Raw genomic sequence first — 27,697 nt, forward strand, 5'->3', positions numbered from 1 at the left:
TAGCAAACCAGATAGCAGCGCTGTCGGGTACTCTTTTAACTAAAAAGGAAGCAATATGCTTCTTCTCATCTTTACAGCACATTTAATAATCGCCAGCCTCTTCCTTTACCTCCAGTTCTTGTAACACAATGTCCACTGCACATCAGTTTACCCACACCCTGCGCCCCCTAAACAATGTGTGCCAACCCTCTCATCCAGGAGCAACCAAAGTCAGAAATAAAGAACACAGTGAGAACAAGTCCTGGTTAAAGAATCCTCCTTTTCTGACAAGTATGCTTCTCTTCCAGTCTGGTTAATTCTTCCACCGCCTACCAATAATGCACACTAATGACCTTTAATCATTGAGTACATGTTCAAGCTTTATCCGTTCCATCATATTAATAATTTAGTAGAGGTTTCCGAATCGCAAACAATGCCACATAAGGTAATTTCTCAATGGATCGTATCAGTTTCCGCAAGGTGTCTTTTTTTCTTCCAGTTTCCTCCTGTATTCAATCTGGCAGCACCCTGCATTAGTATATCCGTTTTAACAACATGATGTGCATTCAGGTCCTATTGTCATAAAATCTCATTTAATTCCATAAAGAACCACTTTCTTTTACTTTGTGGAATCCTCACCATACATAAAACTGAGTTCCCTCTGCCCCTCCCCATCTCTCCAACAGACACAAGATCTATTCTGATACCTTTTCTTTAATTATAATGATGTCAGATACCATATGGCCATGTCTGAACTGGGGTGGCGGAGTGAGCTAAAGAACGGTGATGGATTAAACCCAGATCAGTTGACTGGGGGTGTGTGTTTGTATTGTCAACGCTCCGTCCATCACCACCTTTGGTTTTTCTTTGTTCGCCCTAAGTTGGCGGGGTATGCTCAGACGTGAGTCCCTTGCTCACTTTGCCACTGGAGTCAAGCAAGCCCGGCTGAAGACTGCTGTAATGCCAGAAACCGGTCCTGGGAAGCTTGATTCCGGTCCAGGGAAGACATGACTTGGCAGTTCGGGCTGAACTGTTCCCATGAGGCACAGGGTCAGACTGATTTGCATATGGCCATGTCTGAACTGGGGTGGCGGAGTGAGCTAAAGAACGGTGATGGATTAAACCCAGATCAGTTGACTGGGGTGAGTGTTTGTATTGTCAACGCTCCGTCCATCACCACCTTTGGTTTTTCTGTGAGATACCAGTTCAGCATAATCTTGTCTTCCTCTAAGTTTCATACATTTATCCTCCTGCACAATGTCTCGCCATATATTATTCCTTTATCCCTTTATTCCTTTAATAATAATGAATGGCCCAGATTCCTTTCCTACTTTGTTTAATTGATCTGTTGCATCCCTTGGAGGTGTTTGTTGCATCCCTTGGAGGTGTTTATCAGTTTTTATAGCACTGAGAAGAAACTCCTCCTGGCACATGCCATGGAAATTGTTTTTGTGTTAAAATCATATTTTCTACTGATTTGTTCTTTGGTTAAATGGTTATTGGAATGTATTATTGTTGGTACAATCACAGGTCTGTCCAAAGAATACAATATGAGTGAAATAAAATAAGACTCAGGTTTTAGTCTGTTTTCCTTCCACACAGCCGTCGTGATCATTTTGTTTATTTAACCAGCTAACCAAGCTTGAACTTTCAGGGGCACCCACATGACATTGGGATGCCCTAGAATAATGTATGCTGTTTTTCTCTGGTAGCAGCACAGATGGAAGGAGGGCAGTGGATTTTTATGTCTGGCTTGACAATGCTACTGTAATATATATCCATTCTCATATTTACTGATGTGTCATATTACCAAACAACATTCTTTTAAAGCCAGACCTGTTTCCGTTGCCAATGCTTATTGTATCCTCTAAACATAGCGGCCCAAATAACGAGTCGACCAAAGCGTTCTCTCTGTGGGGCACTGCTCCAGTTGATTCTAAGAAGTCTGATGTACGTGAAATTATTGAGTATGGGAATACTAAACCCGTTTTTGTTAGGGGCATTTCTACCCTCACTGCAACCACCTATGGGTCCCATGACGTTATCCTCCTGCTCAGTGTTTGTAGAAAATATTCACAGTAAAGCCTCTGGAATGAGGGATCCGCATATAGTAAAGCTAGGTCACAGTGTTATTGAGTACCATTGTTATTCCTCATTACTGGACTTCCAAGTCATAATACCCGGAGTCAAAGATAGAGAAATCAAGCGGAATTGTTAATTCCGGACCTGGTATCTCTCAAACTGAATTCCCTGCAAATCGTAGTGCCTGAGCACTCCAGCTTAATATTTAAAGTCATGAGAGAAGAAAGTTCTGCAAAACTGCACTGAACTGTGGATGGTTCATAATCGGGGGTGGGAAGTTGCAGTGCTGATGGGTGAGGATCGATGCAGCGTGGTTTAGGATTTAAGATGTTAACACATTTTTAGGTCCCGCCTAGGCAGCGCTTGGGCTGTCTCTTCGAGGCATGCTACATTCAGGATATGTGGTACAAAAGTGGGTGGTGATGGACGGGGAAGGCATGGCTTGGCAGTTCGGGCTGGACTGTTCCCATGAGGCACAGGGTCAGACTGATTTGCATATGGCCATGTCTGAACTGGGGTGGCAGAGTGGGCTAAAGAACGGTGATGGATTAAAACCAGATCTGTTGACTGGGTGTGAGTGTTTGATTGGTTCACAAGCTCTGTCCATCACCATTCCCTCTTGTACCGCATTCAGGATATGGGCATGAAGCTCCGCCTCCTTTGCACCAATCTTTTTAATATGCTCATGTCACTGTCCTTTGTAAATGTTGGCTTTCCATTGGTCAATAGGCATAGTAGTCCCTCCTTAGTACCGCATGTTCTCTTCTTGTAACCTCCCATGAGGACACCTCCTATTACATGTGTGGTTACTAAGTAGTTTTGATTACAGCCTTCAAGCACTATTTTCTTAAATGACTTTCTCCTGACTGCCATTTCAGGTTGGAAATGCCCTCCCGCAACTTTTTTTTTATTTTTTAACCCAGTGTGGCACACTTTGCTGCCGCTGTATTTACTGTAACAAACAAAGTCTTCTTTTTTGTTTTAAAGTACACCATGATGTATTTTCTTGGGTGCAGCAACCCTTTCTTTAGGCGCGGCTCGCCGTATTCAGCTTCATAAACAAATGCTTTTTTTCGTAAAAGCGCCCCTCGCCGTGCTTTCACTTTAATGGCAGCTGCTCACCTTTCTTTAGACATGGCTTGTCTAAAGAAAGGTGCGCAGCCGCCATTAAAGTGGAAGCGCGGCATGAGGCACTTTACAAAAAAAGCATTTGTTTATGTAGCTGAATACGGCGAGACGGGCCTTAAGAAAGGCGCGCAGCCGCCATTAACGTGGAAGCGCGGCATGGGGCGCATTTACAAAAAACAGTATGTTTGTTAAGTTGACAAATAAATACTTTTTTTGTAAGAGCGCCCCATCAGCGAACTATGTGACTTAGTCAAACCTACACCTCCCATGAATCTATAACAAAAAAAACCCATCACGTGGTGATACTGGTATGTACTCAGACGCACCACGAGATCAGGAAGATTGACTTTACCTCGCCACGCACAGCAGTACTTCAATATACAGGGCTTAGAAGAAGCCTCTCTATGCCGGCAGGCACGAATCCTTGACAAAGTAAGTTGCGGGGAAGACTTGAATCTTCTACAATAATCTGCCTGTTCTGAGCTTTCTTTGGATAACCAATTTTAAGAAAGCTAATTATCGAAAGAATGAATGCTTACTTTTTGTACTTTCTTTGTAGAGTGTGACTACAGGGTCTACCCATCTCTAAGACCCTATGGGGATTTAAATATACGTGATTAATGTGGGTCCAAATACGGGATTATGTTGCATGATGTGCAACACAAGAGTGTACAGCACTAATGCGATATTTTATCAGTATTCTCACCTTAGAACTTGGGCAGTGGGTCTCCACCAGGAGTGCGAATAGTGACAAAAGTTGCATGAATTCGTATACCTCTAATTTTGCAACCAGAGTTTTGAGTGATTATCTGCCAATAAGACAGTGTGTGACAAATTGGTAACCAAGATCTTTTTTGCGTATCGTGTTAGAATATTTAGAGAAGTTCCCTTGATATGGTTGCATTGGCATGCATTACGTAAGCAACTACTATAAGTACAAAGTGCATATTTATGCACCGCTTACAGGTTTTCCAAACACATAAATAAAAGGCATTGTCATTTACAATGCCAATAGCTCAAACTTTCGCAAATGTGAGACCTATTGCATTGCAAATGCTTGTTTACTAATGATGTGCTATTTCTCTTTGGTTCACATTCATAGCCAGCCCCTTTATCCAGTATCACAGTTTTGCCTTTGATTAAAGTATAGCTTTTAACATGTCATCTTACAGGCTGCAGAATTTTAATACACTGGAACTCTTTACTGTGCACTTTTCAAGTGGTCTTATCCTAGGTTTCCATTACAGTATTTGTGCGCCCTCACAGAAGCTATAACTTCAGCAAGTCATGACTCTTCTCTGTGTCACTAAAACTGAACTTATCTGCCTTGTCCAACAGGTTCTTGCATCGAGTTACAGATGAACGACAACGGAAACACCGATGACAACGGCAATGGAAGTAATGGAGGCCTGGAACATGTTCCATCCTCCTCTACCATCCACAATGGGGACATGGAGAAGATCCTCTTGGATGCACAGTACGAATCAGGGCTGAGTAGTTCAAGGGCGAGCTCGCATTGTGACAGGTAGTGTGTGCTTTCTTTTGCTTATTTGTGGTTGTATCGCTTGGAGTGTTAATTTATGGCGCTCAGTTACCCAGGACTTAATTATGACTAATGGCATATATTGCATATTAGTTCTCCTGTTTTTTGTCTTTCTGCTTTTATCAGGTGTGAATAGACTGTCACCTAGTAACTGCAAGAAGTGAAAATTGCTTCTTTAGCAGTTGTGTGCGAAATTCACATAATTTGCCTTGGAGAACGTAGGCAAAATTTCACAAAAATGCATCAGTGTGCAAAACTGGCTTCAGCACTATATTTTAACAAAAAATCCATTTTTAAGATGTGAGGATGCATTTCTTGCTAAAACAGTAGCAGAAAAAACACAAGTGCAGTGAACAACAACTACTTTCGTTCCTATGTTCTTATTGTTCGCATTTCTCCGTTGCTTCCCTGCCAAAATATGTGTGCCCTGTGGTGTAATGGAAGATTTTTGCGAAATAAGCATGATGAAAATATGTGAAACTACGCCAGCGTAACAGAAGTGTCACTGTTACATATTCTTTAGCTGATCCAAACTAAAGTTTTGCAAGTTTTTTCCCTTTCTGTACACTGAAGCTTATCGTGAGTGGCCTGTTAATGAAGTGTAATAATATCTGGGGAAAGTAGTATAACCAAACTTTTTTCTGCATATTTTCCCACATTTTGGCCCATTTCCAGTTGTTTTTCCACTTGCTTTATGGAAGGAAGTGAATTTGTCCCCATGAATACCAGAACACTCATTATCCCATTTAAAATGGGAATTTTTACCCATGAAGAGATAGGGGAGTAATCAATCGGCTGAGTGATTTTTTTTTTACAGCATAAGCATTCACTCATTCCCTCATGAATATTTGCACAATGAGTTTGCTTCAATGCTTTTAGTTTTCTAATGCATTTAGCTTTTTCTGTAGTTTTTATTTTTATTTAAATGCTAGATTAACTTGAGTGACCCCGGTCAGAAGTGGAAGACTCAATCCTCTACTCCCTGCTTGTGGCATTAAACACTCCTATGCTCCCTGCCGCCTCTTAGGGGAATTGTGAACTGAGTGTTGAAATTATATTAAGGCCTTTGGTGTTAGCTACCATATTTGTGACACACAAGCCATGTTACAAACAATGCCGTAATTCACCTTGACATACCCACCCCCTACGACCACTGGAAAAGGTCAACATGAATCCCAGACTCCTACACCCCACGTGGTTCATCAAAAATCTACCTTGTGAACTCTATTATCATTACAAAGTAGTGAAAACATCAGGATCCTTAAGGGGTGTCAGTTTTTGATGAAGCAGCGGGCACTAATCCTAATAAAAAAGAGGTAAGAGACGCCACAAGTAAGTAACCGTGTGAGCCAATTGGTTAGCAGTTCCAAAAGGTGGGGATACTCATCCTTGCATACTCCTATGTATGCAAAAATGCTTGCCACGTTGTACAGCCATGTGGCAGTAAGAACCCAGTGTACAACTCTAACATTATCCCTGTGAAAATCGTGAATTGGTGCCTTTACATTGCACCATAGCTTTTCTCCAAATGACTAGATCTCATGACTACTGATCTAAAAATGTGTACGAAGGGTTACTTCCGTCCATTATTAGTATAGAACTAGGCATATGGTTAAAAACAATCCCAATATGCTCACACCATTACTTGAAGACAGGCCAACATTTTTCAATGCTTAGACAGTTTCAGGCATATTCGTCAGGGCAAGAGGACCTACAGTTTACCCAGTGGATCACCGCTATAGTGTCTTCTCTTAAGCACACCGATTGCCGGCACCGTAGGTGGTACACTTTCAACTACAATCAACATACTGATTGTCCACTGGTAGACAATCACCTGGTGGACTTTTGGTGCAGTGAACCAATTGGTAAATTATGGGTCCTCTTGAAAGTCCTCTGCATGGCTTGATAGAACGGTGCTCTCGTGTCCTTGTACATTGTTCAAATAAGCATCTGTTCTTCATGTAGACAGAGGTGGTTTTAGTCTCTGCTAAAAGTGTTCTTCGATCCTGCACATAGGCAGGGATAGTCACTGATGTTGCAGTGGAGCACTTTCCCTTTTTGCCCATTCTGAGCGCTAAAAAGGTTTCTCTAAGGTCTAGTGCCTCTAAGTTGAGGTTTGACTTGCACCCAAGTCATGGTACTGTTTGGATGATGCTCAGCATTAATCTCTTGAACTTGCTGGTGATGCAATTATTTCATGCACTGTGCTTCTCTCCATGTGCCACCTTTTCTGTAGCGTGATATTGAAGATGTAATCAATGTGTGTCTGATGTGAAGTTCAAAGATATAATATTTCCACAGGTTGCATTGTCTTGTAAACAACCAGCTTTTATTATGATTAGCACTTGTGAACGACTGTGTTTTTTTCTGTTCACTTGTTATATGCTTAAGGACCATTTAGTCCCCTGGTCAGTATCGAATGTGTTATGTTTGAAATGTCTTCGATTTATGAATCCATTAATAAAATTAAACGTTGGGTTTAAGGATTTCACTTTCACAGTCAGTAGATTGCACTGCTCTTTATTCTGAGTGATACTGATCCAGCGTTTGGGAACTTGCAAATCTTAATCATCTTGACCCAATTTAATACCTAACAGTTCCTTCCACGCTGCATGAGTTTAAACCATTCTTACCAATTTGCTCATTTTATTTCTCTTCTTCCTTCTCCGATGAATCTTTACTTAGTTTACTGGGATTTTCAAAACAATATTAGAATTCTCAAGAAATATCATCATAAAGAAATAATCCTTCAATATAACTAAATCAATGACATTTATAATGACAAACTCTGTTTATAAGTCAAAATGCTTTATCTAAATATTGCTCAAGTACAATACAACTTGAATCATAGATTATCACACAAAATAACATTAGTAAAATGAATCACAATTGTACATCTCAAATGTCAGCACTATGAGAGAGTGGATAGGCATAGAGACAAAAGGATAAAGACATTTGCAAATTAGATTTATGCAAATTCAGAATATCAAACTAACCAATCTCGCAAGGTTCTAGAAATCTGAAAAGCTACCCTCTGGCCATGAGAATAAGCTAGGCACCCCAAAAATGAATTGAGGAGCAAAGTCAGAGTCCGGATCAGAAGAACAACAGCCAGCCCATAGAATTTAGGAAACCGCAAGACAGCTCTCTCCTCTCGTAAAGTAGGAAAACGCGCTCACTCCAACTCGCTCTAAACCCCACCCTCTTTCTACTAATAGTTATAATCTAGATTCACTAAAGGTCCAACCTTCATTATATCATCACACATAAAATGATTGTCTTCCATTGGTCGAAAACAAAGGGTGTCTAATCACACCATTCTCAATGTGCCTAACTTCCATTAGTTCCTTTTGTCTTTAATTCGCTCACTTCATCAGCCTTCAGCAAAGGAAAGTCTATCATCGCGCTTCCGCGGCTTGTACATTTCTCCATCTCACTAATGTATCAATTTGCAGTACAAGTGTCTACATGCTCCGCTCAGCAGGGAAGTTCAATTCATAATGGTCATTATTTCCTCTGTACAACCTTGGCCATCATCAGGAGCTTGCGAAGGACAGATGACTTTTTCTCCTCTCTACATTTCTAATAAGCAAAAGCAAAATTAAACTAAATAAACTCCTGAGTTATTTTACAAATTTCCATTATTATTCGCTCTATGAATGCTTTTGCTTACATTTTCTTACGCCTTGTGCATTATTTTCAAACAATTTAGTAAAAAGAAACTTGCGGCTTTTGACTGTTATTTTTTGCATTAATCATGTGCGTTTGTGGCATTCTCTACTTTCCCTGCACGCGCTTGTGCAGTTTTTCATCTTTCCCCTTTTAGTTTTGAACTGTTAATTTTTACACCATTTGGTTAATAATTCACACAATGAGGAGCTCCATCTGACCAGGTTTTATTTCACGAAAACCCTGCTTCATCAATACTTTGGCACACCTGGCCGCTTGAATTTTTTTTTCTCAAATCCCTTTCTTTCATATATGCATAGTCATGATATTTATTTTGTGGTGCAAGTTCCTAAGTAGTCTACTTCTTAAATTGACCATATTCAAACCTATACCAGCTCTAGCGCTATTTCTCGAAATAAGGGGTGCAGGCCTTCCACTGTCTTGCAAAGGAATAGGGGAGAGTCCTCAACTCTCTGGGTAACCGAGTTGCAGGGCTGTAGTCTCACAGTGTCTAGAACTATTTGGACCTTGGTTTCATACATTAAAATTATTATCTAGGAAGTGAAGTAAAAAGCTTCCTGTGCAGTGAGACAATAGAATGCACTCCTGTGATCTAAATCCATCTAGGCACTTTACCCAGCAGAACACTCTGTAGAAACAGCCAGTTACTGACCATTTTTCGAACTATGGAATTTTGTTGTAGAACTGAATTATGGGCATACCTTTTCAGGGGCTTATGTTTTACTGTATCATGATCACAATTGCATCATTCGCCTTTATAGTAAAACAAGATGCTCAATAACATGTGCACACTGAGGTGTGCATCAATCATTAGAAGACATCCAAAGTCTGAAATATCCTGCCATGAAGGGTAAATTGAACTTCTGTAGTTACAGGAGATCTTTGAAGAATCTGGCACCCTGCAAATATACTTGTAAGCAACGCACAGACCTGCAATGCCATTCCATGCCATCAGCAGCAGCAACTTGCTACTAGTAACTGCATAAGATATAGTTTAAATATATCTTTCTGTCCATTCCCATGATAACCATGTGCGATACCAGAATGAGATGGCGTAAATTCAAACTGTTGCTGATCGCACCAGCTTGGCCGAAGCGTTTTTAGTTCAGGTACTTACAGACAATGTTCATTTAATACTGTTGTAGCAGCTTAAACTATGAAGAACTACGAATTGAAATGGAAGTCATTGTGTTTGCGTGGAGCATAGCTAAGTATGTGTAACCTATCATCATTTTCGATAAGTTGGTGTCCAGAAGCACCCAGCAATAAAGATGCATTTGACGACAATTTTGAGGCACAAGAAACATCCAAACAAACCTTATTTGATTTCAGAAATAATATACAAAAGTATATTAGGAAGATGTAAAGGAACTGTTTGACCCCTATGAAGGCGAGACCCTGCTTAGAACTTGAGCCATTCCTTTCCATGTTAGCAATACATCTGCTTGAGCCTTTTTACAATGGGGATTGGTACTTTGTATCCTCCAAGGCAGCGTGCATTCTTCTGATAGCCACAGTGAGGGGGGTTGGCGAGTTGCAAACCTTTTAAACCACAGCTGAAGATCTTAAGCAAAGGATACTGCGCCAATAGGAATCCTTCTTCCATTCAAATGTTCTCTCTAAATTCCACAAAATGTAATTGCTATCTTACTTTACACTTCCATGCTGCCACTATATACATACAATGACTATAAATAGAATTAATGTACAAAGCTGGAGATTATACTCCAATATCTTATCCTTAAAAAACTTCATGGAACTCCATTGGACAACTGTGCCATAGAAACTAGGCAACGTTATGGCTACTATATGGCTAAAAGGAAGGATTTGGAAAAAAGTGACTAGCTATTTATTGATTTTTGGGCTGAAAATAAAAGCTGTATCACACCCAAGATAGTAGGACCATCTTGAAGGATTACAATTTTCTTTGCTTTGTGCAACATTAAGGCTTATTAAGGCTTACAGACTACAACACTGGAGAATATTGTGCCATTTCACAAGGAAAAGAGCAACAACAGGTGCTGTATGAGCAAGGACCCTTTTGCAAGATGCTTACATCACATAACATTTTGAGGCCCGCACCGCTTCACCAACCATTGATGTTTGTAATCATATTCAGGCGAAAAGCCAGACTAGAGCAGGCAGGTTTGCAGACTGTGTTCAGGTGGATGATAACCAGCATGCCTTCCTGGCTTTATGTGTAAATGTTTCTTCTATTCAGAAGTATGTTAATATATCAAAGGTCCAATACTGGTGTAGAAAAAGTTACTCTGCTGTAACCGCAGTTCCCCAGGAGTAGAGTTTCAACAGTGGGACAGATAATTTGCGTGGGAACACTTGGGGTTTAGATTTTGATAAAGGTTGTTTCTAGACTGGAGTTAACGCCTAAATGTAATGCTTACTGATATGTAACATGGCCTGCCTGATCATAAGGGATATACAAATGCTTGTGAATGTATGTAAGAGTACATCGCTGGAGTAGTTCCAGTTAATTCTGTTTTCCACTTCTGGGACATCATGGTCATGTCCTATGCCACACTTGCCAGCATTAACCCAATGTTACAGTTCAGTAACTTGCCTATAGTTAGGTCTCTTCGTGTGTGAATAAAAGTGATTGTGATACTGACCGTTTATACAATGACATCTCACTGTTCTTATTGCAGCCCCTCGCCTGAGGACGAACACATAATGTTTGAGGTGGAGATGCACACAAGCAGGGACAATAGTTCTCAGGTACAGTCTTTAAACAACTAACAAATGGTGAACAGTGATCTTATTCAGTGGTACTTTTTTCCTGAACTGATGCATTGTTAATCTTTTGAGTGCAGAGCTTAAGCCAGGGGAAGTCAAGATTTACTCAGTCATTTAATGTGTTAGAACCAGTCCTTGAACCAATGACCCCTGTCTCAAAAACCTACTCTCTTCACCATTGGCAGTACTTTACTTCTAATACTTTTACAATAGTGTTTCCAAGTACCCTTTTTTATATATATCTCTCTATCTCTATCTATCTCGCTCTATCTCTCGCTCTCTCGCTCGCTCGCGCTCTCTCTCTCGCTCTCTCTCTCGCGCTCTCTCTCTCGCTCTCTCTCGCTCTCGCTCTCTCTCGCTCTCTTTCTTTCTCGCTCTCTCTCTTTCTTTCTCGCTCTCTCTCTTTCTTTCTCGCTCTCTTTCTTTCTCGCTCTCTCTCTTTCTCTGTCTTTTTCTTCCCCACCCCCCATGCCTGAACATGGTTAACAAAGTCCATCCAGCCCCCTTACCACCATTGCATAGTTCCCAACATTTTGGTCATGGTGGTATTTCTATTACCTCATAAGGTCAGATATTTTAACTTCCATGCAGTCTTCATTTGTAGTAAAATTCAATACAGGACTGCATTTTTTCAATAGTTGTATTAAGTGTTAAATAAAACTTTTTATGCCAAAATTAGTCTGGTGGATATGAATGTGGCTGTTCTTCAGTGTGCCTTGTTGACGTGTTAGCTGTGCATCCAATGCAAAGTAATACATTTGATCTCCCTTCATTAAGTGGTACTTTATTTCAGCAACACTGCAACCCTTTATTTATTAAGCCTACTTATATAGTGCGGAAATAGTTACATGGGCAGCAGAATTCTTTACAAGTAACGTGGAATAGAAAGTACAGTGCATAACACAGGTAACGGAACTAGATATGAACAGTAGTATCAACAGAGAGGAGAAGAATGACTGTGAGTAGATCGAGGTGAATGGCATGCCATGTTACATCTGGCCTCTAGGGAAGCCAATGGATTTCCCTCACGTGGGGGTAATCTAGTATGACTTCTTTGCTCCTATTTATTAGAGTGCCACTTTGGGAAGTTTAGCTAGTGTAGGATTCCTGCTGTCTAGATGCGATATAGCCAGCGCCTGGACAGTGTTCTTGAAGTCTTCGGGTGGGAATGGTGAGTATGTTTGCTTTTGCTGGCTATAATAGTAATGCAATAAATGGGTATTTTCGATTTCTGCTTTCACTAGCCATAGTCCTTAATTATCCTTTATCCCAACATTGCACACCAAATAATGTTGTTTTATTTGTCATTAATTTTTCATTAACGTTCTTTGGTTTACCTGTGATGATGAGGATCTGTATCTCAGCTGGCTAAACTTAGATCAGGTATCTTACAATTTCCTAGTGTCCAACTCTTAGACCTCATGTACAACCACACCATTTCTTGACTTGCATACTCGATTTAAAATCGTCCAGGGTTTGGTGGTCTCAACCACAAGCATCCTATCTGTAGTTGCACATTATGAAAGAAGAAAGGTATTGGACCGAATTTCCAAAATACTGAGGTGGTGGCGTAGCCACTCTCTGTGAGATTTAATAACGTTCTGATAATTTGTAGTCAAATTTGTTATGTGGAGTTAATGTAAATGTATTGAAATATCCAATAGCAGTGTACATTGAATTGTTATATGTTATTGATTGGAGCTGAAACAGAACATGTTGCCTGACACATCAACCCTCAAACGACGAGTTATGCTGGAGCCCTATTTTGTTTTCTATATGTGCTCATTGCAACTTCTTGAAAGCCATCACAGCTCTCACATTATTCTTTATTTATTTGCAGAGTTTTATATAGCGCTGGCTAGACCCGAAGGTATCAGAGCGCTTTACAATAGGATCAGCGAGTTACAGGTTACAAAAATTACATCTGGTACAGGAGCTAAGAGTAAACATAGGAGAAAAACAGTGATTACACAATGCCAAAAGAAATCAACGCATAGCATAGCCAAGACACACGTCAAATGTGGAATGGAATGATAAAAGGGGTAAGGAATGCAGATATCGTCAGGCAGACCGGCCAGGGGAAAGTACTTCAGAGGGACAAAGCAGTCAAAGTGAGAGACAGACAAACGGCTGGGGACCAACGATCTAAAACAAAAAAACGTAAGGACACAGCAGCAGACCAAGGTCAAGCACCTTCACTCATTTAGTTTCAAAATTAACACTTTGAGTGCAACAACTTCCAACAACTGCTGCTGAGAGATGCCTATTTACAATAAGAATTAAAGATCAAAGGAAGGTGCACTACATAGAAGTCAAGACAATTGAGTTATTCGAAGGTTCTTCTTTTTATTGAGCTTCTTTGGAAAACAACAACGGCACTCAGCCAACGCGTTTCGTTCCTCAGTGCCACGGGAACTTCGTCAGGGCTAATAGTATGTAAAGAGGCTTAGTAACCAGACCGATGTATTGTAACGTATCCGTTCATAGATGACAAGTGAGCGTCACACAGGAAAAGCAATTATTGCCCTAATAAGATTAGTCGATGGAGGTACGCGCCACTTTGCTCGTCAGTTTCTTATCACGGAATTGCTGATCGGTACTTACACGGAGGCTGTACATACAACTACTTGGGACCTTACTTTTCTGATATCGCTGTCCATCAATTACCACCATTGATTGAAGCGGATGCACTGTTTAAAGTTTTTTGCAATATAAGGCTAAGTTTAATGATTGGGAAGGAGACTACACTAACAGTGGTGATATCCGGCTATAGATATTTTTTGTCATCAAACCGAATTTGGGATTCCTGCAAATCGGCTAAATATAGCATTCACTTGAATGTTTTGGATTAATTGAGATTCCCCAATTTCACTGTTACAGATTTGCATCTTCTTATTAGGGCAACAATTGCTTTTCCTGTGTGACGCTCACTTGTCATCTATGAACGGATACGTTACAATACATCGGTCTGGTTACTGAACCTCTTTACATACTATTAGTCCTGACGAAGTTCCCGTGGCACTGGGGAACGAAACGCGTTGTCTGTGTGCCGTTGTTGTTTTGCAATTATCTAAAACACGCGGGATGGCAAAGGGGAGGTAGGCTCAAGGATCACGGAGGGAGGAGGCGAGGGAGGGAAAGGAAACACAATGGGGAGATGAGGAAAAAAACTATGTCCAATGTCCGGCTGTGTAGGTGACAGCTGAGGGGATGAACCAGAGCCAAACTCCTCTATAGCTGCCAAAACAGCTCCACCGGGTATCGACCATGTTGCTCGGTCTCCGCGGTAAGTACAACATTCAATGGTTTCTGCCTGGGGGGCATTGTCATAGTTCCATAGGCAGCACCAGTCCCAGTGTTACTGGGAAACCCTGAGCGTAGTACAAACATCAAAGCATCCTCCGATTTCAGAAGTGCCGTCTGAAGTTGCACCCGGAAGTGTTGTGCCGTTGCCTCTACCTTGCAGAGAGGTTGTTTAGGTCTTGCGTGTTAGTTTCAAGGTCCTTAGTACAAGTACCCACATAGTCTACATCTTGTTGGATGGATGTGAGTTTGCTTTGGAGGTCTGCATGCAGATTTTTCAGTGATGCGTTCATGTCGGTCTTAAAATCTTCCCATACTTTGCGTTTAAAGTCCCTTTAGGACGTCAAGAGATCTTCCCTGGTAAGCGGCATATTGTTGTCTGAGCTTCCCACGGGGGCTACTTACCTCTTATCAAGTGGCTTAAAGTACTTTGAGATTCTGTTTACTTGATTTTTTATTTTTTTTGGAAAGCAAAAAGTTTGGAAGGGAACTACAACAGCATATAGCAATAGTAGACACTAAAATCTTGCACTTTGCTCAGGTTTCTATTTGTAAGCAATGGAGATAGCTGGTCCTTAAACGGATCACTTAGCTATAGGTGCCATTTCTTCATAAGTTGGTACAGCAGTGCTCCCAGAAACATATTGGTGAAATCTAACAATGGAGTATGAGCATAGCTATCCATGCAGCAGCTACAAAAAAAAAAAGCCTGGCTTAGTCCTCCCAAAACGCAGGATCGCTCTCCTTCACTTCTCCGATTCGTTGTCCTGCGCTGCACTACAAAATCAGGCCCTGCAGCTCACTTGCACCTCTAATCCGCTGTCACCGTGTGTGAAAACGAAGCGGTCCGTCTCCGACCCTTCACTGCTATCCCTGGGGGGGGGGGAAGCCTCCATCTTAAGGTCAGGCAACCATGTCTGCCTCCTCCCCGCATCGCCGTTCCTGAGATCAGTGCTCCGGCAGCCGCTGGACCCACGACCCGGTGAGCCGTCTTTTCGCCCCACCCCCCCTTCTGAGGTAGGTACTTACAGCATTGCCTTCGATGCCGGGCGCTTCAGGTCCGTGCAGCAGCCCCGGACATTGGATGGCAGCCACAAGCGGGAGGAGGGCCACACTCCGGAGTCCCTGGAATCTCTTACCGAATACCTTGATCCTTCTCGCCGACCTTGCTCTCTTTTCCCTGGGTGTCGCTGCCTTTTATCTTGCATTTGTAAACATTCCGGTTTGCGCCGTCTCGAGATTCGGGGCCCCCATCTTGCCTCAGCAGCCACGTCTCGCTCGGCTCTCTGTTCGTTGATTCTCTGGCCGGCGCACTGCCCAAACTCTGCTCCGCTGCGTTACCGGTGATGCAGGCACTCTGATCACCTTGTGTGTTGGCTTTCGGATTCTTGGTGGCACGGCAATGTGGAGGCGGAGCCGATGCGGATCTCGACTGCACTGCCATCTTACCCTTCCTTGTTCTCGGTGGTGCTCTGATAGGGCTATCCATTATCCAGCTAACACAATAGACACAACTTTCACACACTCTGTCAGTCAAGGGAAGACTACAGTTGGTTGCCGCTTAGACGCAGCACATCACATGCCTCCCACACAACAGACGTGCCTCGTTGGTGGTTATCACCATGCTCACAGCTGCACTTAAAAACATAATGCGCCACACACTACTATGGAAAAGAACATATTTAACAGAACCCCTAGCATACATCCAGTTTAACTTGATATGCCCATGTGGTGGATTTTCATGGTACCCAGCATCACTCGCTTCCAATAAATACCACACACATCTCGGTTTGCTGCCACTGGTCTTGCCTATCTAGAATATGTATCTAAACAACAGGAGAGAAAAGGGTCAAAATGTTACTCTTATACCCTATAGTAAATCTATCAAACAACAAAAGAGTAACCAAAGAATCAAAATTATATTATCACTAACCAAACGGAGGGTAAAACATGGGGTTAGTCGGAGTCGCTGTGAAAGGAGAACCTGAACAGGCCGTGGATGTGTAAGCAGTAGGTTAACCTGCGGGCGGTCGCCGGGACTGAAAGTTTCCTGGCGTGAAGATTTTCCCCTGCCACAGGCCTATGAGGAAATCTCACCACACTCTCCTAATTGGAGACTCGATATCTGAAAGAAGTTCGTATCCACGGCAGTTCCGTGAGTTGTTGTAGTACACAAAGTTTTTTCTCTCTCACCTCGGAGTTTGCGCTTTAGGGTGCGCGGACCAGTAGCTGGGAGACATACGGTCCTGATGAATGCTGAGCGTAATTAGCTCGTGAAAGCAGAAACATGTTGACCACTTTACTATATATTTTTTTAAGGACACGGTGGTTCAAATTCACTTAACCGTCTAGTGTCCACTCTCACTTTGTTTTTACATGAAGGTAATACTGGCCCCTTATTAAAATTTGGTTGGGGATCAGAATTACCCAGTTTTAAATTCACTCACCTACACCCTGGGCTAATACACTTGTCTTTAATCAGAACCCAATGATGAAAACGGGTCACTGACTTTGTTGGTGCCTGAGGGTTCTCCTTTCACAGCGACTCCGACTAACCCCATGTTTTACCCTCCGTTTGGTTAGTGGTAATATAATTTTGATTCTTTGGTTACTCTTTTGTTGTTTGATATATCTAGAATATGTGTCAGCACTTTTCATCAACTTCTAACCTCAACCCTTAAGCACCAATGTCATATACCGGGCCTCCGTAAATACAGCAGAGCCACTTACCTGAAAAAGGCCCAGAAGGAGGCTAACAGTAAAACGTCATGATAAACTGAATAAGACTTAGTTCTTGAGCAGTAACTGCCATAATCAATGTGAAAAGTTTACCAGACTACCAAAGGTGCTACATGGCCATTTCTTCAACGGGGTGTGTGCTCTGGTAATGCCAACCACACAAGTGGAAGTGTTGGGTGCTTGTTATTTTGCCAATTTAAAAAAAAAAGAGTTTTGAAAAGAGTCCCAGGTTCAGGGAATCAAACATTCTGAAGCTTAACCTTTCTTAATGCTGAGACAAAATAACTTGCCTCAATGAGAGATAGTTTGAGTTTACTTAGGCTGGGGCAATCGTTACAAGTCAGGGCTTTATTCTGATCCCTGTAGAAATAGAAATGTTTGCACAGAGTTTTGAATTACAGGTTATGTAATAATTATTACCCTCACCATTCTCCCCTGACAGATAGAGGCTGGTTGTACCTGCCGAACTGTATCAGGCCAAGAAAGGAGGCAAAACAGGTGTAATTCGATGTCTCAAAACTGTGTCTGCATGTTATACCTTATTTTCATGTTAAAAACTCAGAATCTGAGCTATTTACCACACCTGGTTAATGTCTCAAGATGGGATTATGGTCTTTATTGGGTGTGGCAAATACACACTTCTGTTTCACCGTACTTGTAATCAGGGTCTTGGTCTGTAAATTAATACTTATTTCTTCATGCGAGTAAAGTTACACTAGCAGTTTTTTTTTGTACTCCAGGCTACGTGTTTGTGTAAAAAGGTTTTCTTAATTTGATAATCTATGTGGTGCCAAGTTTAAAGTATGTCCAACTCCAACCTTAAGGACAGCAAAACCTCTAAAGTGATGAATGATTGCTTTACAGACATTTATGATTACAAAACAACAGTACATGATATGTTTAGGTAGGAGTATAATGTGAAGGACTGTCCCTCCCAACTGGCAAAGTAGGAGGTTAAATAGTAATGTGCAATTTAGTTGAAGCATAGCTATTGCATTTTAATACATTGCTTTAAAAAAATAGTACATTGCCATTCGTATTTGTCTCAGTTTGCAATGTCTTAAATGAAATGCTTGTACATGACGAATTAAGAGGCTCTATTAGCCTGCTATGGAAATGTTTTGGCTTTAGAACGATTTTGGTTCCTGCCATTTTAACCTATACTAAAACCAGATTAGCTGGGAGGCTTCCTCTTGGATACCTGCATGTCTTACTTCTAGTGTTGTTTAAAATGTTTGTGTGTGCTTGGTAAAATCTTAAAGCCATATTTACAAGCATCTCTGTATTTATCGCCTCTAGTAAAATCTCATATCCCGGGGCTCGGTATGTGTTGGACTTGGCCCTTTTTGCAGGGTCATCCCTGAACTTTTTGCCTTCCTCCTATATTTTGTCTGACCTGTTGTTGGCTGTTTTATGACTCTGGGCACTTTACCACTGCTGACCAGTGCTAAAGTGCATATGCTCTCCCTATTGTAAATTGATTCCATGATTGGCTTGTTTGGTTTACTTGTCAGACCCTAGTACAGTGCACTGAGTGTGCCCACTGTTTGTAAACCAAATGCTGCTAGTGGGCTTGCAGCACTGGTTGTGCCACCCACAGAAGCAGCCTTGTAAAATGTGTCTCAGGTCTGCCATTGCAGAGCCTGTGTGCAGTCTGGTACTGCCATGTTGACTGGGCACGTGCACCCACTTGCCAGTCCCTAAACCTTCCCTTTTCCTCATATCAGACACCCCTATGGTTATGGTATGTTTTATGTTGTGTTTGTCACTAGCAGATGTTTTCTGCTTTCCACTGTTCGCTACACGTTTTTGGTTGTTTGTTTTGGACACTGTCTTTCCTTTTTTCTTTGAGAATCAAGTGACTACCGATGATGAGACGGGGGCTTGTCTGGAAATTACATACCAGTTATCCCGTTGGTGGTGTTTCCGTGAGGGGTCACTTGGTTCTTGCACATTTTTTCCTAAGTAGGACTTGGTCCAACACTGTGGGTGTGGATCTCTGTCACTGACCCAGATGGTGTAGACAGTTTGTTGTTTTCTTGTTGCTGTCAAGGAATAAGGGCCTGTTTTAATGCTAATTGGGGTGCAGTGCAGTGAATGGTCCTCACACAACTGTAGGGACTTGGAGTAGTTAGCAGTACATACAGACTGTTCTATTTCCGTAGTTACTGATACCAGTGGACACCCACTGGACAGGGTCTTTGTTGTTGTTCTAGGATTGAGTGGAGGGCGACCCTGCCCTATTTTCCCTCTATGCTCCTATTGTGGTTTTGACCCCTATGGTAGGCCCAAGGGCAGGTTGCATTGTAAGTATAAGGTAGGACAAGCCCTGATGTGTGTGGCATGTCCTAATAGTGAATTACAGCCATTTTCGTTTTTCACTATTGCAAGGCTTACCTGTTCTCCGTAGGCCAGAATGGGAAGTTAGATTATTACTTTATAATCCTAACTGACTCAGGGAACATGGTAGAAATTCGAGTTTAGTATGCCTGAATTCCGAATGATATAACACATATTTTAGTGAAGTTGGTTTTAACATTCTGTGTTTGAAAATACCACTTTTAGAAAGTAGGTATTTTCTTGTCTACCGATCCAAGCCTGCCTCTGTTAGGTTGTGTATTCCTTGTCTGGAGTTTGAGTGACAGGGCTGGGGGATTCCAGGAGACAGGGTGCGTCTAGGAGACAGGGTGCGTCTAGGAGACAGGGTGAGTCCAGGAGACAGGGTGAGTCAGCCCAGTGGTGAATAGAGAGATCAGCATCTAGAAGGGACCTGATTAGGGCTGTGCCTTCCCTCCACAATGCTGGCTCCACCTCCTGTGGTGCGTCTGATGTCTCTGCCCTGCACTGTGAAAGGAGAGAAGGAGTCATGTCAACAGAGTGGTCCAGGGCTGTGCCTTCCCTCCACAATGCTGGCTCCACCTCCTGTGGTGCGTCTGATGTCTCTGCCCTACACTGTGAAAGGAGAGGAGTCATGTCAACAGAGTGCTCCAGGGCTGTGCCTTCCCTCCACAATGCTGGCTCCACCTCCTGTGGTGCGTCTGATGTCTCTGCCCTGCACTGTAAAAGGAAAGGAGGAGTCATGTAAACAGAGTGCTCCAGAACTGGTTTGGACTTGGCAAAGGCCCCTCTGCCCTCAGAGGACAAAGGATTTTGGAGTATAAGTATTGGGACCCTGATCCTAAGAATTTAGATCACTTTTGAACAACAAGAAGAAACCTTTGCTAAGGATAGGAACCTGAAGAAACTGAGGAGAGACTATCCCTAACCTGAAGTGCTGCTTGGGGGATTGGCCTGCAGTGGTTGCCTGACTGCCAAAGAAAGGAGAAAGGACTGTGTGTGCTTTATTCAACTTGTAAGCATCTCCAAGGGCTTCAGAGAAGAGCTTTCCTCCTGCTGAAGTCTCGGGGACAACAGACTTCAACCACCAGCTCCCCAAGAGTTCTTTGGAAGTGCCTGTAGCTGTTTTGGGCCTTCTGAGGGACTGGGTGTTGCAAGGAGCTGGAAGCGCAACTCAAGAGGGAGAAGCATGTCGCAGCCGCTGCATCGTGGATGACGCCGCTGTAACTGTCGCATTGTACTGCATCTCAAGAAACGTCCCGCAACCCCGAAGAAGCGTGTCTCCGTCGCAGCCGCTGCAGTCACATCTTGGATTTGCTGCTGTAGCTGTCGCATTGCACTGCATCAAGCGAAGCGTCTCGCAACGTGGAAGAAGCGTGTTGCAGCCGCTGCCGTTGCATCGTAGATGTCGCCGCTGTAGCTGTCGCATTGCACCGCATCAAGAAAAGCGCCTCGCATCCACAGAGAAGCGTGCTGTCGTCGGAGCTGCTGTCGTCGCATCGCAGAACAAGGGTGTCGCCGCTGCAGTTGTCGCATTGCTCGAAAGCTTCTCGCAATGTAGGGGAAGAGTGTCGCCGCCAAAGCCGCTGCCGTCGCATCACGGAACAAGACTTTCACCGCTGCAGCTGACGTATGGAGTCGAGACTTCTTGCAACATGGGAGAAGCGTGCCACATCATGAAGAACTTCACGCCTTTATTTCTTTGCACCGGATCATTGCCGCATCTTCATCTCTGCAACACTTTCGTTGTGGAAGCGTGACGCATCGTAAGGTACATTTACTCAAAGTGTCGCATTTTAAGAACTAAAGTAAACTAAGCTAAATCTACCATTTTAAGTACTGATTGTGGATTTTTGTCGTTTGTGGTCTTGTGATAAGTCTATATAAAGAATACTTATTTTTGATATAAAATGTGTGTGTTGTCCATCTGTAGTGTTGTCACTTGATTACTGTATGTGGTCACAAATGCTTTGCACACTGCCTCGGAGATAAGCCTGTCTGCTCGTGCCAAGCTACCAAGGGGGTGAGCAGGGTTTATTTTAGGAGTGTACCCCCTTACCCTGACTAGAGGCAAGGGTCCCTATTTGTCACAAGTACCTACCTGTGCCAACTAGAAACCCCCAAATCTAACTTTGGCGGTCAGCGGTGAGGATTCTGGACTTGCATTTGTGACTCATGTACAGTGAGTGGTGAATACTACTACTGAGTGCAGACCCAGACGTGCCGCATCATATAGAACTGCACGTCTTTATTTCTTTGCACCGGATCTTTGTCGCATCTTCATCTCTGCAACACTTGTTTTGGAAGCATGACGCAATGTAAGGTACATGGACTCAAAGTGTCGCATTTTAAGAACTAAAGAGAACTAAGCTAAACCTACCATTTTAAGTACGGTGTTGTGGATTTTTGTTTGTGGTCTTGTGATAAGTCTTTATAAAGAATACTTATTTTTTATATAAAACTTGTGTGGTGTCCATCCGTAGTGTTGTCATTTGATTACTGTATGTGGTTACAAATGCTTTACACACTGCCTCTGAGCCAACTAGAGACCCCCAAATCTAACAGTATGTATTTTGTGCGATTATTATAGGATTTTATTATTATAGGATGTTACCAGTTAAGTCCTTAAAAATAGTAGTTGGGGGCGTGGCTTGCAGCCGACCAAGATGGCCACATACTGAGCAAGCTCCGCTAGCCGACACTGTGAAGCCCCTGAAACATCTGTAATAATCCATTGGTCATAGTGCTGCCTACCTTGGTAATTGGGAAGAGGCTTTGCAGCATAGGGAAAGCCATCTTTGACGCTTGGGGGTGGCTGGAAGAGGCATCCAGGACCAGAGACAAGCAGCGAATGTGGCCAAAGGTGGCGCAGATCAGAACAGAACCTTCCGCAGAAAAGGAGTAGCAGGAAGCGGAGACGAGCTAGACAAGTACCCCACCCGGCTCCGTACTGGACACCGCCTGGCAGAGCTGCCAATCCCCGCATCTCTAGATGAAACAAGGGCAGATCGAGCGTGGAGGCCCAGAGCTGCGGAGCTGCTGACAGACCTGAGCGGAAGGCCGTGACGGGTGGACGAGGTTGACCTGCCACAGTTGAGAAGGAGACCTCCAGAGGCATGACGAACAGAAGCACAACAAGTAAATAATCTGAGACCACGACCAGAGCGGGGGGGCCTCTGGAGCCTGGCATAGTGCGGGGGCGAACTGAGCCAACACATTAGCATAACAGAGCGGACTGCACTAAAGTGAGCTTCCCCCCACCCGGCCGAATTACATGTGATAAAAACTGATTGTAGCAAGTGCTAGAAATGGTCCGCACCAAGGGCCCCCATTTAAGACCGTCAAACCAAATGGATATATACATCGTCACAATGGGACAGCCGGGGGAGGTTGGAGGGAAATCTGAGGACTCCTTGGCCACGGAGGGGGAAAAGCCTCCATGCCAGAGCCCTCACTGAAAGACTTCATGAAAGCTATAAGAGATCTCCCGGGCACCCTAGAACCAAAGCTAGACACGGTCACTGAGGAAGTGACCTTGCTTCGCGCTGATATTTGCAAAATGGCAGATAAAGTCTCTGTGGCCGAAACAACAAACATAGGTGGGCTACAAAACAAGACTAAAGCACTGGAGGAACAGGTTGCTTGCCTCACAAAACGACAAAAGGACCTGATTGTTGGCATTGAAGATCAGGAGGGAAGGCCCAGATGCAGCAACAGCTGTGTGGTGGTGGTCCCTGAGGAGGCGGAGGGTTATCAGTTGATCTTTTTCCCAAAGATCTTATCCTCCATACTCTCCGACCCAAGTGCCTGTCAAACTACTTTTCAGTTGAATGCGCACACAGGGCTCTGGGGCCGCCACCGCATCTGCAGGCCCCTCACGCACTATCATAGCTCGAATACTGAACTTCAGGGACTGCAATGCAATTTTACAAGCGGCATGCTCTCACAGAGACCTACAGTACGAGAACCCAACAATCAAATTTTTTTCTCCAGACTTCACTCTTCAGGTGCAACGCCAAAGAAGGTCTTTTGATACGGTCAAGAAAGCCCTGAGGGATAAAAATCTCAAATACATGATGCTATTCCCTGCCAAGCTCAGGGTCTAGACGGAGGGGAAACCGTTCTTCACGTCGTCGGAAGAAACCTTGGACTGGCTGGAGAGCTGGAGGGTTGGCGGCCGGGGAAAGAATTTGAAGAAAACAAATGTCCAGAAGGACCGACTTCCAGAGGTGAGCGGCCGTGCATCTCCGGTGGTCAGCAAGACAGACAAACCAAGAAACCGAAAGGGACGAAAGTTGACAGGTGGGTCACATAGCTTCTATTCCTTTGAGCTACCGACACAACAGATGGGGCTAAGCCGGGGGAAAACTAAACTATGTCTCCCATGAGTCGTTGGACTGGGACAGTTATGCCATATAACTAGGTAGCAGTTGAACTAATGAATATGAAGGCCGGGGGCCACATGACTTGAATGGGTTAACCATAATTCGAATTTGAGTCTGCGCCAAACCGCCTCCTAATTGTTCAATGCAAAGTTTTGGGCGACAGGCACTCTGCAGGTTGGGGAAGTGGAGGGGGTTCTCTCTCACTATGCAGGGAGGAAGGATCTTGCGGCTTTAATTGATTCTTTTGTATGGTTGTATAGTTATGCTCATCAATCTAACAGTCAAAGCATAGTACGAGCACACAAAACGTCCACTCCGGAGGGGTGGGAAGATGGAAATGTATTGCCAGACACTCATGAAGGTCAATAAACAAGCGACCCTACGAATATGGTCATGGAACGTAAATGGATTGGGGAATAAAATTAAATGTACCCTAGTCCTGCAACACATTAAACATCCTGTATGGTGGACATCGTTGTTAGGAAACTATTGCCATCATGATAAGGAAAATATGATGGGACACTCTGGAGTGTAATGTGGCCTTGTCTGGCTGTTGGGAAGGCCGATCAGTAAACCTCTGGTCCCTATATATTCTGCGTAAACTACGTGGTTATCCTGACACATTTCTGTGCTCTACTCCTGAATCTGGCCCCCGGGACCCTCCTTGTAAGGGGAGACATGAATGAAGTAATGGACCTGGCGTGGATACACTAGGCTCAGTTAGAAACCAACCGGGGGTGGGAGGTGGACTCTTCCTGATTTCGCCTTAGCGTTGGGCATGACAGACCTGTGGAGAACCCAGAACCCGCTTTTAAAGCAATACACCTATTACTTGGTCCCTTATGGGTTCTTTTTCACGCATTGACTACTTATTCGCAAAACCGCAACCAAGTTGCAAGCTTCCAGGGCTCCAAGCACCTGGCGCGGGGCCTATGGGAGCACTCTCCAGTGGGAGTGGCACTGTGGGGACCCACAGTTCACATTAATAGCTACCCTAGACTAGACCCTTGGTATTTGAGAGATAGAGATATCAAAGACAAACTAAACCCGGGGGCAGAGTTATACTTAAATGAAAACAATGGATCAGTCTTCTCTCCATGCATCCTTTGGGAGGCATTTAAGGCCGTGATTCGAGGCCAGGCTCAGGCCCTTATAGGTGGGAAGAGAAAGGAGAGACAGGTTGCATGCAACATGATAGAACAAGATATCCTGAAGCTGGAGAGAGAGGCAACTAGTGAGGGCAGCGCCGACCTGCGACACAGATTAGCACTAAGGCCACACGACTTGAGGGACCTGGCTGAGGAAACAGCCCGATCATATGCACTGGCCACACAGCGTTGACTAAATGAAGTTGGTGACAAAGACTCCAAACTTCTGGCTTTGCTGGAAAAGAGGGATAGGAATAAGTTTTGGGTGGTGGGAGTTACAGATCAGGAGGGGCCCTACAGATGACAACCTGCGGACACCTTTGCTTCATACTATGAGAGCCTCTACAAGCCAAATAGCAAGTGGTCAAACACGGACTGTGAGGTGCTCCTGAGTGATTTTATCATCCCGATGCTCTCCGGTGAGTCAAGGGATAGTCTTGAAGCCAGGCTGACAGAGGAGATAGCAACGGCCCTTGGTTCTTTGCAGTCGGGGCAGGTGGCGGGCCGAACAGTTAAAAAAAAAAATAGGACTTAATATTCATGTTTTTGGTGCATTCTGCACCAAAATCCCCATGGTTGCTGTTTTCGGAGAATTTCCCCCTATAATCGTTGACAGCCTGACTTCTTAGCCATCCGGCTCTTGTCTCCGCCTGCAGTTTCCGAGCGTAAACGCTGAACGTTGATATCCCCCCTGACGTGGATTACATGCCTGAACCGGCTGCTCCATTTACTGCACCTTTTTTCTTGTCAAAGTGATTTTCACCCCCAAGTGATTCTGAATAATCACTGCATTTACAGCAATGAGACCCCGTCAGACTCCCTTTATTGGAATCTGCTGTCGTCAACAGCGCTGGGGGAGGGCAGGGCGGGGAGAGTAGAAAGCAAGCAGAAATAAACTGTTCAGCCATGTCATTGTTTTGTTCCATGCCTGTTAGCTTGTGCTGGGATTACTGGTTGAAAGGTTATTCGCTTCGTGAGGCGGAATGGAGCGCCCTTTTCCTAGTAAGAGCACCGGAAAATGTCGAGCTTTCTGTTTTTAATAGTGAACCTCCAGCTTTCAGCGGCTGCCTGTACACAGTGAAAAATGCTTTTAGGCGTTAATTTCGGAAATAAAAATATGGAAACAGTTAATAAGTTAGCCGAGCGAGCCAGTTGCTAGAAAAAAACGAAAACTCGCACCCATTTGTCAGGGAAATAAATACACGTCATCGAAACAACTCATCTAGTAACCTAGAAAAACACTGCACAACAGTTAATTAAACTACTAATTATACCCCACAGATGCATTCTCGGAGCTGGTTTTTAATTTGTCATGATGGGTGTTGTCATAAATACCCCGTAGATTCCTACTGGCTGGAGTCATAGCGTTGCCACATTTTTCATGAATTGCAGTTGCTTCCATTTCACAGAACAATAACATAACCTAACTTAACATAACGTAAAACGAGAGAGGTCCAGCGAACCCAGTTTGAATTTAACACGCTTGTCCTCAGGGCTGATAATGTGCCCTCCGGCTTCATTAGCTCTTTCTGTGATTTTCGGTACTATTTCCAACTCCAGTTGTTACTGGTTAGCGCTCCAAAACCTGATTTGCCAGAAAGAGGTGCTGTATAAATCCAAGAATTCTTTTGCGATCATATTGGTGGGATTTGTAGCGCCTGGTTGTTTCCGAGTGCAAAAACAGCCACATCGTTTAATTGCAGTGTCTTCTAATAAACTGTCAAATAAAATGTATTCTGCCTAAACCTTGTGAAGTAAATAAAAAATGAGTTGTTCCAGACAATCGTGAGGAACGTTTAGACTACAAATAAGGTACAAATCTTCCTTTCTTCTGTAGACTCGGTGCTCCCAGTGTTTTAGGAAACCTCGCTAACTCAGTCTACAGGTCTGAATGAAATTCGGTGCTCTCCCTCCTAAAGATTCCTCGGACATCACTGCTGTTTCCAGGCCACCCACCTTGTGTGCCAGCTAGCTTTCTGAGCGCCCAACCTTTTCAACCCGGTGTGGCTCTTGAATGCTACATGCACAGCGCTCCTGTGTGGACCCCTGTTAGTGCTTTAATTTTTGTGGTCTCGCATTAGACCGCGCCAGGTGTCTGCCGGGAAACAACATTGTATGCAATGCTCCACAGAGCCAATCACTGATTAAAACTGGATGGCTTTCGTGTCATTCTCAGTTGCCTTACATTTTAATTGTTGCTTTCCTCCCTTTTTGAGTTTGACCCTCCCACGTGAGCTTTTTCGGTTCGATGTCTGTGAATTCGCCGTTCGTCCTGCTCCAAAGGTGGCATTGCGTCTAAGAAAACAGAGCCACTTTTAGACATGTCTAGCTGCATTTGAGCACCCCCTAGTGGTCACTAGAAAAAGCTACATTAGAAATGTGGACTATGCAACATCGATTTTGACAGATATAGAAGACTACTGTAAACAAGCATTGGCACTATAAATACTTCTTTCTTGTATGTAAAGTTAAACTCTACAGATTGTTAATGCTTGTTTTTGTTTGGTGCCACTTTGCTTTTACTTCTGTGCTTTTACTTCTGCAGCATTTGATTTTTCATAGATTCATGTGCTTTTGAATTGTTCCCTCTGGACAGAACATACTCCGTAAGT

General features: G+C 43.5%; 1 protein-coding gene across 2 annotated transcripts in view; it reads left to right on the forward strand.

The window, feature by feature from the left end:
- The window catches only part of BNIP3L (BCL2 interacting protein 3 like), a 110,334-nt gene that overhangs the window by 24,106 nt on the left and 58,531 nt on the right, over nt 1–27,697 (forward strand). For both annotated transcript variants that reach the window (XM_078666612.1, XM_078666611.1), the window contains exons 2-3: nt 4,528–4,714; nt 11,086–11,155. In XM_078666612.1, the coding sequence (XP_078522738.1) occupies nt 4,548–4,714; nt 11,086–11,155 (237 nt within the window). In that variant the 5' untranslated portion in view covers nt 4,528–4,547. The remainder of the gene's footprint in view (nt 1–4,527; nt 4,715–11,085; nt 11,156–27,697) is intronic.

This window comes from Lissotriton helveticus, chromosome 11 (assembly GCF_964261635.1).
Source record: "Lissotriton helveticus chromosome 11, aLisHel1.1, whole genome shotgun sequence".
NCBI classification, from domain to species: domain Eukaryota; kingdom Metazoa; phylum Chordata; class Amphibia; order Caudata; family Salamandridae; genus Lissotriton; species Lissotriton helveticus.